Here is a 14,607-nt window from a genome sequence, read left to right as displayed (position 1 = left end):
CGCGGCGCGCCGGAGCCCCGCCCCCTTTTCCCTCACCCCACCCCTCGGCGCCGGGGAGTGACTGACTCCCGCCAGCCCCTCCACGTCAATCAACTCTCCTCCTCCTCCTCCTCGCACTCTCTGCACCTTGTTATTAATCTCTAAAGCGATAGCGCCTGGACTTCTCTCCCCGGCCCTCGGGGTTGTGAGCGTGTGTGAATTAGAGCGAAGGCATCGAAAGCTCGCGTCTCTCTCTCTCTCCTCCCTCTCTTTCTCTCTGCTCGGCCCCGGCCTCGGCAGCGACCCGGCTCGGCATCAACCCCCGCGGCGGCGGCAGCCTCAGCGCCAGGAAGCCAAGGCCAAGGGCGGGCTCCGCGAGGCTTTCGCAGCGGCGTCTCGGGCGACCGCGGGCCCTCTCCTACGCGTCCCGGTTGCCCCGGTCGTGCGCGGCGCGGCCCGCGTCCCCCCTCCCCGCCCCCCGATCCGTCTGCTCTGCGTTCCCTTCGGCCGCCCTCCGCCGCCTCGGTGGTTCCTCAGGCGGCCCGGCCCGGCCCGCCCGCCCCGCGTCCCCTCCGGCCGGTGCCTCTCCCCCCGGCGGGCTGCCTGCATGTCTTTACTGCCCTCAGCCCCGCCGCCACCGCCGCCGCCGCCTCCCCCGCCGCCGCAGCCCCAGCAGCAGCCGCCCCGCCGCCGCCGCCGTCGCCGCCGCCCGGACCCTGGCGCGCTGAATGCAGGTGAGGAGGGGGCGCGGGCCTCGGCTCTCGGCCCTGCGCGCTCGCCTTCTGGGGCCCGGCCTCCCGCCACCGCCGCGGCCCCTCGGGGTGAGCGGGCGGGCGTGGGTGTTTGTGTTTGCGTCTGAGGTCTGGAGGGGAGCATCTGTGGGGCCCTGGTACGCGCGCGCGTGTTGTGTGTGTGTGTGTGTTTCCCCAGCCGCGGGGAAATGGCTGCTGGTGCTCGTTCTGGGCCCGCGGAGGAGAATGAGGTAGAGTGTTTCCGTGCCTCGGAGTCGGACCGGGAGTGGAGCGAGGGGGAGCGCGTCTCCCCGGGGAAGTGAGGTGGGCGAGGGACGAACGTGTGTGGGTGTGTGAGTTGGGACTTTGGCGGGCGGGAGGCGGCCCCGCGGCGAGTGGGTGTGCGTGTGTGTCGCGTGTGTGTGTGTGTGTGTGTGTGTGTGTGTGTCGGGCGGCGGGAGCCGGCCCGCGTCGCCTCAGGGGGCGCGGGTTCCCGGCCGTGTGCGTGTGGGGAGGGGGACGGAGTCGGGGACCCCAGAGCGTCGTGGTCCTTCCGCTTCGAGGCCGGGGCTCGGAGCCTCACAGGTGAGAACGGCTCGGCGGGAACCCACGCCGTGGACGCGGGAGGCAGTGCGGCCCCCACGGCAGCGGGCGGCGGGCAGCGGGGGCTCGGGCCGCGGTTCCCGAGGCCGGGGCCGCGGCAGGAAGCGCGCCGGCCTGCAGCGCGGCCTAACCGTCTTCGCGCCCGCTGGCTCGCCCGCCCGCCCGCCGGCCTCCCCAGACGCTCCTGGGACTCCGTCCTCGCGCGGGCCCCGGGCGCTGCCCCGGGCCTGGCCAGGTGAGGGTCGGGGGCGGGACACGCGGATCGTGGTCGTCTGTGCCGCCTCCGCGTCTCCCAAGGGGAGAGGAAGGCATATTTTGGCGTTCTAACTGCAGGCCTTTCCAGGCTGGCGTGGGGAACCCGAGGGAAAGTGAATCAAAACAGGAAATCTCGGAATACGTGGGGTTCGGATCTCCTCTTTCCGTCCTTCCTTTAAGGCTGTGCGAGCAGAGGCTTGAGTAAATACGTTCTTTGTTGTTGATGTTGTTGCTGCAGATACTTTATCCTTGGTTAGATTTTTCACCTCCCTGGAAATCACTCTGGAAAGGCAGAGAGGAAGAAAGGGAAACTGGCCTTGTTGGCCTGTGGTGTTGGTGGGATTGGATCAATTTTGTGAATTTGAAATGGCTTATATCCTGCCTCCTAGAGGGAAAGGCGTGGACACAGAACTGAGGAGGTCAGTGAGGAAGAGGAAGTTCCCAGAGCTGTCATCTTAACCCTACCGGCGGCTTATTTAGCTTAGACTGTTTAGGCGGATTGTGTTCAGGAGTTTAGCTGAGCTGTTTGTACACAGTGAAGGCACGCTACAGCAGTTTTAGATGCTACCTTACTGATTCTCGTTATCTTAATTCTCCATGGAGATAGTCATGTGCAACCAAACGTGTTTTTCCTTAAGTCTCCCAAACCTAGATCATCAGCCTCTATGGTCAATGTATTGTGTGCTCCTGGAAAGCTATCTTAGAAGAGTCAAAACAAAAAGCGGAAATAAAGGTAAATCTGCCACTGAGTGAATAGGGCATTTCAGAACTGTATGTAAACGGTATTTTAGTGGCCGACTAACCTCACTTTTTATTTGGGTCTAGTTAGCCCACACAGCTAGACCTTGACTGTGGGTGGAGTCACACAGTACAGTATCATTTGAAGCTTTTAGGTCGTGGTCACTGAAATGACCAGAGATTGCTTTTTTTCTGAACCTAGGCTCACAGAGAAACAGTATGTTCTTCAATGGGAGGGTGGGGGTGGGGAGAGGAGAAGTAAAAAGCTGTTTTCTATCAACTCGAGGAACAGCCGTGTGGAGTTTAATAGGAAAAGGGTCTTAACTTTTACAGACTAGTTAGAACCATGGCCATGTCATTAATACTCATTCTCATGTTCTCTTGATGTCTAGGATTTGTGTATCTGTTTTCTTGAATCAGGAAGATGATACTCTTTTAGTAAGGTTGTGAGAGGCGATTGAGAAAACATGTTTGGCATATAGTAGACGCGATCTTTTACTACTGCTACTGCTCTGATTATAAGTATCGAAAAGAGTTTTTAAGTACAAATACTCATTAATTACCTGTAGCAATATTGCTTAATTGTGAGTTAGGGGTCGAGAAAATACAGCTGGGGATGCAGCTTTGTATACAAATATGTGGGCCCTGGGTTTGGGTCACAGCACTGAGGAGAAAAAGTATTTAAGAGGTCTTTAATATACATACAGTCTATGTAAGCATATGAAATGTCCTTTTTTTCCCTAGACATAAAATTGTCAATGTAGCCTTGCATGTTAGTTTATAGAAAATAGCCAAACTTGCTATATTTATTATTTTTGATTAGTTTTAGTTTCGTTACTTTTTAATGAATTTTAAAACATAGCCCCTGGGAGAGGATCCTAAGTTCTGTATGTTGATTACAATCAAACATCAGAATAGATGAAAGAAGTAGATTCTATATAGAGTCACAAACAATAAATGTTACAAAACTGTTACATAATTCTTTTAGTTCAGGTTGACTGATTCTTGTAAATAAAACCGTTGGGAGCATCTTTCTGAGTTTTTCTACCATCCTATAATAATTTGCTGTTTCTATTTTGTATAGAGTGGGTAGTAAATGTGCTATTTATTGAGTTTTAATTTTTTTTAATTTAAATTTATGTTTTTGGAAAACCATAATGGTGAGGGGTGTAAAGTAAAACCAGTGGAAAGGTTAGAAGAATTATACTTTTTAAAATTAAATGTGTGTTTGTTTTTGAGAGTCTTGTCTTGTAGGGCAGGTTTACCACAGACTTATAGTCCTCTCGCCTTAGCCCCCTTATGGCAATTAGAGGCATTTGCATTTCACTTGGTTCTAATTTAAGAGGTTTGTTTGCTTGCTTGCTTGCTTGTTTTATGTTTTAGGGAGTGAGGATAAAGACAGTAGTGAGAATGTGTGAATGATTTCATTAAGTTCATGTCCCTTTAAAAATACTAGTTTGGGGGTTGGAGAGGTAGCTGAACGATGAAAGGAACATTATTTATACTCTTTCAGAGGACCAGAGTTGGGTGCCTAGTACCCATGTTGTGCAGCTCACAACTGACTGACAGCTGTAGGGGATCTCACCCTCTTCTGGCTTCAGAGGGTACCTACATTCAGTGCACATCAACCACATATAGATATATACACATATAATACAAAGCAAGAAAATGAATCTTCAAACGCTGTTTTCCTAGTTAGATCTTATCTTTGTTTTAATCAATGATCTTAGTATTTTCTAAATTTTGTAAGTTAAAAGTGAAATTTTCTAAAGTTTCAAAATATTCGGTGAAAGTTTTAAAATATTCGGTGAAAGTTTTAATAACCAGGCTTTGGAGATGGCTCAGCAGGTAAGAAGGTTGTGAGTTCAAATCTCAGCAACCACATGGTGGCTCACAACCATTTGTAATGAGATCTGATGCCCTCTTCTGGTGCGTGTGAAGACAGCTACAGTGTACATATGTATAATAACAAATCTTTAAAAAATTATTATAAATATCCACTGAAAAATTTGACACGCATGTGCGTGCACGTATACACACACACACACACACATACACACTTGTAGGGACAGCTTTATTAGAAGGCAAATATACTTTCATTTATCTAACATACAAAGTTTTAGGTATCACTATGGCATTTTCAAACAAAATTTGTTTTGATTTCACCCCATCTCTCCTACCCTTTAATTCTCTTTGTTTTTATCTTGACCCACTTTATTGTTTCATGTCATATATGTTCTTAGTCGTCCTGACCCTTTTCCCTCCTCATGATCTCTTTACTTGTTCTTGGTGTCCATTCTAGTATTTTAGGCTTTACCCACATTTATTCCCCCTTACATCTATACAAGCTAGGATCTGCATATAAAGAGAATATTGGTTTGTCTTTCTGCATTCGGCCACTTGACTTAATACAATGCTTTTCAGGCCTATCTTTTTTTCCTGCAGATTTCACTTTTCTTTACAGCTGAGTAAAATTTCACTGTGTATATATACTACATTTTCATTATAGGTATCTAGATTGATTCCATTTTCCTTGTTATCATGGCATCTATGCTGATTCCATTTCCCTTGTTATCAGGAATGCAGCACCAATAAGCATGTTTATTACTGTTGTAGGATATAGGGTCTATTGAGTTATAGATCTAGGAGTGATATAGCTGGGTTATGTGATAGTCCTGTTTTTATTTTTTTGAGGTAATTTCTATAACAGCTGTATTAGTTTACAATCCCACCAGCAGTAAGTAGGGATTCCCCTTTCCCTACATCCTCTTTAGCCTGCTGGCACGCGCCTATAATTCCCAGCCCTTGTGAGGCAGAGGCCCTATAGAATATAGTGAATCCCTGTTACAGAAACCAAACCAAACAACCCCTCTCCCTAAACAACAACAACAACAACAACAACAAAAAACCAGCCCCCTACTTCAAGCAAACAAAAAGGTGAAATATTTAGAGAGTTTATTTTTATTTTTGTTTTTGTTTGTTTGTTTGTTTTTTTGAGGCAACGTTTTTCTGTGTAACAGTCCTGGCTATCCTGGAACTCTCTGTAGACCAGGGTGGTCTTGAGCTCATAGAGCTGTTTGCCTCTGCAGTAAATTATTCTAAGTGTTGACATATCTTGACTTTTATTATTACTATTATTATTAATTGGATATTTTCTTTATTTATATTTCAAGTATTATCCCTTTTCCCGATTTCCCCTCCAGAACCCCCCTAGCCCATCCCCTCCCCCTGCTTCTATGAGGGTGTTCCCCACCCACCCACCCACCCCTGCCTCCCGCCCTGGCATCCCCTACACTGGGGCATCGAGCCTTCACAGAACCAAGGGCTCTCCTTCCATTGATGCCCGACAAAGACATTTCTCTGCTACATATGTGGCTGGAGTCATGGGTCCCTGATTATTTTATGTATATGAGTACACTGTAGCTGTCTTCAGACACACCAGAAGAAGGCATCGGATCCCATTACAGATGATTTTGAGCTACCATGTGGTTGCTGGGAATTTAACCATTGAGCCATCTCTCCAGCCTGGTTAGTTTATTTTTAACACTGGAAATACTCGTTCTTTTTGTTTAAAGTAAAGAAACTATAATAAAGTTAAAATGGAATATTGTTTAGGGTTTGAGATTTAATGTTACCTAAGGGAGCTTTAAGTAACCTTTCCAGAATACTCATTATAAATACCTTTAATTAAGAGGGATTGGAATATTAGGAATTTCTGTATTTATTGCTAATGATAGGATAATAAATTCAATACACAATTTTAGTGCCCTAATGCACTGGTTAGCATGGCAATTTTCTGTGTGGCAGTCTTCTTTACAGCTCCTTAAGCTTTGTGACTCCTCCATTCCTAGGATCTTGGTATTCTGCTTATTGTTCATAGACCTTTTTTTAGAACTGAAAGCGACATTTCCCCAAATTTCATGGCAAGAATTTTTCATAGCGCACTATTTAAGTATAATGAGTGTGAGAAGTAGCCCTGGACACATTGTTTAACTTCACTGCAAAGGGCTTCAGGGTATTATTTTAAATGATATTACATACTTGTAAAAGTATAACTGAAAGTTGAATTATGATACTTAAGAATTGCTTTCCATATTCAACGTAAAACTGAGGGAAAAGTTGGAGGAAAGGAGAGGGGGAGGGTGGAGAGAAATACAAGAAAATGGGGACCATAATTCTAATATGTGAAAGACTTGAATGGCATGTGAATTTTAGCAACTATTTAAAAGTTGGCAACTTTATGAGCACTTAACAGTGTTGTGAATTTGGTAGGCATGTCCTTTACTCTGCAGTAATTGATGGTCATTGTGGTTCACTGGGTTCTGGCTGTTTAATGTATTTCCTGTATTTTGAAATCAATTGGGATCTGTGAGCCAGAACTCTAAATTTTAGTTTATGGAGTTTAATTTCACAGAGCATATTTTTAAAAATTTCTTTTACTGTTACTATTTACACTCTAAAGAATCATTATTTACGTGAACCTTGGCATGTTCTACTGTTTGCTTTTGCTATTTTATAATTTTAAAGTCACTAAAATAATACATGTGAATCTTAATGTAGAAACAACACTAAAATCATCAAATAACCCTCTCCCCACCATAATTTTTAATCATGTGCTTCATGATAAAAATGCTACATCTTTGTTTTACTAGCTGCACTAATACCTTCTAGAGATGGATTTTTATCTCTGGACAACTTCAGTTTTAGTTGAATTATAGTTCATTCTTTTATTGCCCAGAAATCTTAGTGTGAAACTCTGACTTATCTTTACTTACCTTTCCCTAAGAACTTGACTGTGTATCTCTGAGTATTACTTAGCTTAGTTATTTAATTTCTCCTTTCCCCTCTCCTCCCCATTCCTTTCCTATCGTTTTTCCTTCCTTTCCTCCTCCCTCCGCCCTTCCTGTCCCCTCTTTCTCTGCCTCCCTTCCCTCTGAGGAAGATTTTTGAGTAGTTTGGTTAACTTCTTCATGGTAAATATTTCTAATGTTTTGCATTTTGAAAATTAAAAACCCTATTTGAAGACCCATTCTGTACTCATTAATATACCCGATTCTAAAGTGAACGAAGGAAGATGTAGAGGAGACATTGTAAAGCCAATCGAGGCCTGTGCATACATGCATGTCTGTTACTTTCTAATTATAATGTTCATTATACTTAAGCAAAACAAAACCCCTAAAATTACCTACAGTATATATTCATATTTAATGCAACATCTAGCAAATATTTGAAAAATAGTGAATTCTGTACAAAATGGAAATTTCTAGTCATTTGGTTACTATGACAAAATAGCCAAGAGAAACAAAGGAGAGAAAATTTATATTAGCTCATGATTTGAAACGTTTCAATCCATAGTTGATTGGCTCCATATTTTTGGACCATGGCAAGGCAGAGAAAAGCTGTTCTTTATAGTATCTAGGAAGCTGAGATGAGGTGGGAACAAGACATATCCTTCCAGGTATGCCCTCAATGACACACTTCCTCCACTTGGACCCATTTCCGAATTTCTACCACTTCCACCCCAATCATGACATCAAATTATTAGTAGAATCTATTAGTAGATTAATCCACTGATGAGTTGAAAGTCCTCATGACATCTTCCTGTAGCCCATCAGCTGCTAACTAAGCCTTTCATACAGAGCCTGCAGAGGACATTTCAGACTCAGAGCATAACAATAAACCTTGAAATAGGGTAAAATTGTTTCATATTTGAAATTTTTTAATCAGGAAAAGTATTATCTAGTTGGGTGTCTTAGTTTACTTTTCAATTGCTGTGAAGAACTCCTTCTCACATGACCAAGACAACTTAAACGGCATGGTGGTAGATAGAGGTAGGTGGATCTCTGCTTTTGAGGCTAGCCTACTCTACAGAGTGAGTTCCAGGACAGTCATGGCTACACAGAGAAAACTGGTCTGGTCAAACCAAACCAACCAACCAACCAACCAGCCAAAACCCATTTGATTTGCAAGGTAGAGGCAGAGAGAGAAAGCTAACTGGGAATGGTGAGGGTTTTGAAACCTCAAAGCCAACCCCCAGTGACACACCTCTTCTAAGGCCACACCTCCTAGTTCTTCCCAAACAGTTCAACTAGGAACCATTCAAGTGTATTAGCCTATGGGGGCCATTCTAATTCAAACCAGCACACTGGTATGGTGGCATACCTGAAATTTTAGCACTTGATGGATTTAGGCAAGATTGAATCTAGGGTGCCAAGCATGCTCTCTGTGTGTCTTTTCACTAAGTTATAATATTCAGCCTGCCTTCTTCCTTCCTCCTCCTTCTCTATTGGATCACGTCTTTACTGTGGAATGGAATTAATATGTTTTGATTCTGAGTACCAAGGACTAACAAAATTCAAGCTCATAGCCCTTACACATGTAATTTGAATTAATCTTTCTGAAAATACTGTGAGATAGACAGTATGATTCACATTTTCTAATAGGTTAAGAATTAGATCTTCTATTTTGTAACTGTCAGAAATTCATTTAATTTGTTTCAGTTTCTTCATCTGTAATAGGGAGATAATAATAGCATTTATCTTAGAGATGAATAATGATTTAATGATGTAATTCTCATAGAGTGTTTACAATAGTACCTAACATCTGTAATAAAAGCTTTAACTTAACTTCAGTATATGCTTGCTATTACAGCTTCTTACTATTAGTAAACTTATATTTGACATTTCCTGATTACAGTGAGGCATGCTTGATTCTAGAGTGCTTATCTTATTAAGAGGGGATTTAAGTTTGGTTACAGCAAACAAGTGAATATGCTAGCTGACAAAAACATTTAGTATCGCTACACACAGAGTACATAATAGGTTTTAACTTACAGGGATGAATAAGCAGAGGTCTTTTTTCCCTTAATGATGAGAGGAAAGGAAGACAAGAAAATAGGTTACAGCAACATCTTTCTCTATCAATTTCCATCATTGTCCTCTTTGTTCCTTTATACATACTATTACTGGACAGATTTATATAAATTTCATTGCATCTTTTATTTCATATGTAAAATGCTTCAATTATAATAATAGTTACTATTCTCTTGTTACATATTATATACTAGGTTGAATTCAGTGAAGAGATGTAAATATTTTGATTTTTGGATCTTTGTTTTATTATTTTTTTTCTCATAATTTAATTTTTTCCGTTGAGGCAGGATTTGACTTTACAGCCCAGGCTAGCCTATAACTCAAGACATTTCCTTGACTGCCTCAGCCTATCTAGTTTTGGAAGTATAAATGTAAGCAACAATATCCAGCTTAAGGTTATTTAATTAATACTAATATTTAAATAACCTTAAAATTAATCTTAAGGTTTTAATTATTATTTAAAGATATAAATATTAATAACTACTATCAAGTCAGGATATAAGCAGTTTGATATACCTATGCTAGATTTAAATGAAATAACATGTCTTTTTATAGTATTGGTGAAATTGATATTACTAATGCCTATAGTATATGAAAATACTGAAGTTTAACAGATTTCATGAAGGTCTCATATGAACAATTACGTTGTTGGAATTCTTAGACCTGTGTGATTCCCAGGTTGTCTTTCTGTTGTATAGTCTTCCAGAAATAGATGCACATTTCATGGCGTATTAAGGAGGGCCCATCAAGATCTTGTCCTTGCTTACTTTTCCAGTTTTATTACTTATTACTCTTTCCTCTCACGTATTCCCCAGGTTAGCCAAAGTGAGTGACTTACAGTCTTGTCAATGCTTTAAATGTGCCTATAGTACCTTATGCTTTATGACCCACCCCACTGCCTTCTTTAATAATTCACCTCAGGTGTTACTTACTCTGGGAAACCTTATCTGACACTTCCAGGCCTTGCTTTATGATTTCTCTTGTATGGCTTTAACATCCTTACGTTCCTCTTTGATAAAATTTGCCACAGGGTCTTATAATTACCTGGTTTATGTCTTGACTTTTCTAATAAGAGTATGTCATTTTGAAGAGTGCAGATGATGTATACTTCATCTTTATGGTTCAGATGTTTGAAACATAATAGGGAACATGAAATGCTTGCTATATAGTAAGAACTTAGGAAATATGTATTAAATTAATAAGTGCCATTGTAAGCAGTGGTAATTACATCAACAAATATCTACTTGTGGATGTTAAGTGTTTAGCAAATCAGTTTAACTTCTGGTTAGATTACATGACTTGAATAGGAACATGAAGTTAATTGGGAAAATTAAAGCATGATTATAGTGGGATATGTGCCTAATAAGGAATATTAATTAATTTTGTCCTTAAGTCATTGACATAGATTTCAACAAAGCAAGCATTTTTAAATACATAAACTGAGATTTCTTACTAATATTTAAATTAAAAGTTATAATGTGGCTTTATTTTAGAGGACATTCATTAGTTAACCATACTAGTAGATACTATATAGCTTTGAAATCTTATATTTACCTATACTATTAAAGATATTGGGAGCAATTGGATGATTTTGAGCAGGTTAGTAACAAAGTTTAAAGTTTACTCATTCTTTTTGCTGTGCTAGGAATTGAACCTGGTCTTGCACAGGACAGGTGAACACCCTGATTTCTGAATTTTTTTTAAGGAATATTATAACCTGGACACTTGAAGAGGTCTTTATATGGGTTGTATAGCCTGATCACCAGCCTAGTCAAGCCTGAGGGGTGTAGCTTTCGTTCTTCAGCAGAGAAGCTTAATTTTGCAGCATGTGGAGGCCACTACAGAGATCCACAGCTGATGAAAATCAGAAAGTGAGAGTCTAACACCAATTGGTCTATCTGCAATACAACCTGTACATTTAAGGCTCAGGGAAAATCATAGATGAGGGGTCAGAAAGATGGTAAGAGCCCAGAGATCCAGATTGCCTGCTGCAAGGACATGACTCAGAAGCTGAACCATGACATCTCAACAATATGATTACCTAAACAAGACCTGCATAATGACACCATTCAACATGCCATTGTGGGTGGGTTAATCTTACAAGATCCCACTCCTATATGAGGAGCTTTAGGTAATCTGTGGCTGCTGAGAGAGGGAGAGTTAAGTTTTATCAAGTGTCAGAAATCCTAATACCCAATTCTGAGTGATTATTAGCCCTAATAACATTTTTGAGTAACACTAACATATTTGAGTAACACTAAATAATGGACCTAATAGGGTGTGTGTGTGTGTGTGTGTGTGTGTGTGCAGGTGCCTGCAGAGTCCAGATACATACATACATACAGATTAAGTGATAAGTTTTGAATTTGGGAGAAAATCAGTTTAACATGGAGTTGGATATTGGAAGAGTTGGAGTAGAGAGAGTAGAAATGATGTAACTACACTACTTATACGAAATTAAATTAAATTTCAGTAAATTGATATTTTAAGTTAAAATATAGTCTGATAGACAAGAAATCAGTTGAAATGAGAATGGGAAGAGAGTTTCTTTTAACATTTAGAATTACAATATAAATGGTTAAGTCAAGAAATAAGTTCTAAAGGTGTGGTAGATATGATCAAGACGTATGAAATGCTCAACTAATAAGATTTATGTTGGGATTAAAAAAAACTTTCAAGACCTATCAGCTATTTTGTATGATGGAGAGAGCTCAGAGCCAAGTCAGAACATGATGAAGAGTCAGTTCAGAGAAGGAAATTAAGAATTTTTTGTTTGTAACTTTAATATTTTCAAACCCTATTTTTAATGATGGTTCTTAAATACTTTAACTTCCAGTTTAGCCCACTACCCACCAGAGGTAGTGGGAAAGAAAGGATAAGGGAGAAGTGGACCTGTTTAGAAAGGTTCTTTGGAGCAACTCCCATCTGTGTTGTCTGGAAATCGGCAGTTCAGTCCACAGGTCAGCAGCGTCAGCTCAGTCCACTGGCAAACACCTCACAGATACACCAGCAGTCTAGTTCAGTAGAATCACCACAAATCAACAGTGGTGGCACTAGCTAGCAGAGACAGCCAGGCCTCAGTTAGCAGGAGGGACCAGTAGGAACATCAGAAGCTTTCAGCTGTGCCTCTCTTGGGAAAATGAAGATCAGTGAAGATTTGAGACCCAGCTTAGCACAGCTAACTATACCAGCAAGCCAAACTCAGCCTCTGTCACTGTCTGTGGAGTCCTATTTATACCCTCCAAACATCATGTGTTCTCAAAGGGGTTTTTGCACATGCATCTGTCTCAGCTAACATCACTCTGCCAATCAGCCTGAGTTGGAAGCAGCAAGAAACTTCAGCACACCACCAGAATATTTTTGGTGCATTTCTTCTCTCTATGGAGTCCCAACAAATGCAGCCTAACTACACAAAGTAAGGTAGACTAATACATGCGTGTTATTAGCAAAATCCTTCATCAGGTGTCCTTATACATGCCTGCTTTAGCATGTCTGCTTCAATGTCTCTCATGTCTGCTTCAATGAAACGTTTCTTCATGTGTTTGCCCCAGTAAAACACCATCCAAATGACTTTCCAAAGAACACTTAAGTTTCTGCTTAATTTGTTAGTGGTGGCACATGTTTTTTTACCTCAGCATTTGAGAACCAGATCATCCAGATGTCTGAGTTTGAGCCCAGCCTGGTTTCATTAAGGCCAACCAGAGCTACATGGTGAGATCTTGCCTCAGAAGACAAAAATAAATGAATAAATAAATAAATAAATAAATAAACACATTTAAAAATGTGTTAGAGAAATAGGTTGGTGTGTTCTGTACTGGACTGACTTGTGTTTCCTGAATTTAGGCTCTCCTTAATTCTTGATTGAGTGTATTCCTGGCCTGTGGGCTTCAGAGATTCTTAACTTTTGCTAGGTTTTGAGAACTCCACTGATAGCCTAGGGAAGGCTGTGGTTTATTTGTATAATTGAAGGTAAATAAAAGAAAATAAATTGGATTAAAAGGAACCTGTTGGGCTGTGTATTTAGCTGATTTGGTAGATCTCAAGATCCTGGGTTGTATTGGCGTGTGCCTGGAATCCCAGCACTTGAGAGGTAGAGGAAAGAGAATCAGAAGTTCAAGGTTATCCTTGGCTACTTAGTTCAAAGACACCCTCTGATACCATACATGAGACCTGGTTTCAAAAACAGAAACAAAATTAGTTCTTCCCTCTAAAAATCCCTAATGAAACAAAACTAGTAAAATACATGTGGTAAAAAAGTATATATACTTCTTTCTTAGTGTATTTAAGAAGATATAGTGAGTCTAATATCAGCTATAATTATGAAGTAGTACATATTATGAGATTTTTAAAACAACTATAATATGATATGAACAGTAAATTTTTTTTGACAAAAATCATAGTTATGATCACTACTATGTGGATTGTCTATGTCTGTATGAAAAAGTACTGTGTTTTAGTGAATACTGTGGTACAGTTTTTTCCTATACAAATTCAGATTCCCTGACATTCATGGGCCAAAGATTAACAACCTATGCTTATTGTCTTCTGGGTTCTCTCAACTTTATGTATTTTTGTCATAGTTATGTACTTTTCTTTACAGATGATAGTAATTTTACTCTTTCCATCTTTTTGCAAGTAATACATGTTTTTTTTAAAAAGAAAAATTTGAAATGAAACTAGAGGATAATTTCCTGGTTATTTTATTTCATAGTAAGACTATTAGTATAGTATATAGAAATATTATCTAGGCAATATGCTTTTATATAACCATCAAAACATTTCATATAAATAAAAGAATTATATTACATATGATGTTTTTAATTGGAATACCATCATATTAATTTTTTTATCTAGAGGTATGTTTTATGCTTTCAAATTTTTATGTGCTACATTAAGTGCTAAATTCCTATTTTAAAGTGTATCTCAATGATTTTAGCATATTCACATTATTGTGACTATATCACCTATGTGTAGAATATCCATCAGTCCTAAAAGAAACCTGATATGGAATATTATCTCTATTTCCCCTTTCTGCTGGGAGCTATCAACTACTTGCTGGTGGTTTTGTTGTTTAGAACATTTTTTTTTCCCCCCAGACAAGATTTCACTATGTAGCTCTGGCTGGCTTAGAACTCACAGAGAACTGCCAAAATTTGCCTCCCAAGTGCTGGGATTCATATTTGGGATGTTTTTGTTTTTGTTTTTTTGTTTGTTTGGTTTTTTTCGAAACAGGGTTTTTCTGTGTAGCCCTGACTGTCCTGGAACCCACTCTGTATGTAGACCAGGCTGGCCTCCAACTCAGAAATCTGCCTGCCTCTTCCTCCCAAGTGCTAGGATTAAAGGCATGCGCCACCACGCCCGGCTCATATTTGGGATTTTTAATGGAATGCCTGTTCTAGGCATTTAATAAAAGTAGATCATATATGTGA

At 40.5% G+C, this 14,607-nt stretch overlaps 1 protein-coding gene across 4 annotated transcripts in view; it reads left to right on the top strand.

The window, feature by feature from the left end:
• Cnot6l (CCR4-NOT transcription complex subunit 6 like) overlaps window positions 1-14,607 on the top strand; it is an 87,383-nt gene that overhangs the window by 1,438 nt on the left and 71,338 nt on the right. Inside the window, exon 1 of one of the 4 annotated variants that reach the window (XM_021162286.3) lies at window positions 650-713. The exons of 1 other annotated variant lie outside the window; for it this stretch is intronic. Coding sequence is in view for 1 of the 3 variants with exons in the window: in XM_021162285.3 (XP_021017944.1) it covers window positions 957-961 (5 nt within the window). In the remaining 2 variants the exon portion in view is untranslated. Of the gene's footprint in view, window positions 1-649; window positions 714-896; window positions 962-1,209; window positions 1,296-14,607 lie in introns of those variants that run through there. 2 more of the 4 variants (XM_021162285.3, XM_029476939.2) reach the window with 2 other exon arrangements.

The sequence above is a fragment of the Mus caroli genome, unplaced genomic scaffold (genome assembly GCF_978045245.1).
Source record: "Mus caroli unplaced genomic scaffold, Mus_caroli_1 scaffold_4, whole genome shotgun sequence".
Lineage (NCBI taxonomy): Eukaryota > Metazoa > Chordata > Mammalia > Rodentia > Muridae > Mus > Mus caroli.
The sequence above is the reverse complement of the archived record's forward strand: the minus strand, read 5'-3'. Positions and strand labels throughout refer to the sequence as shown.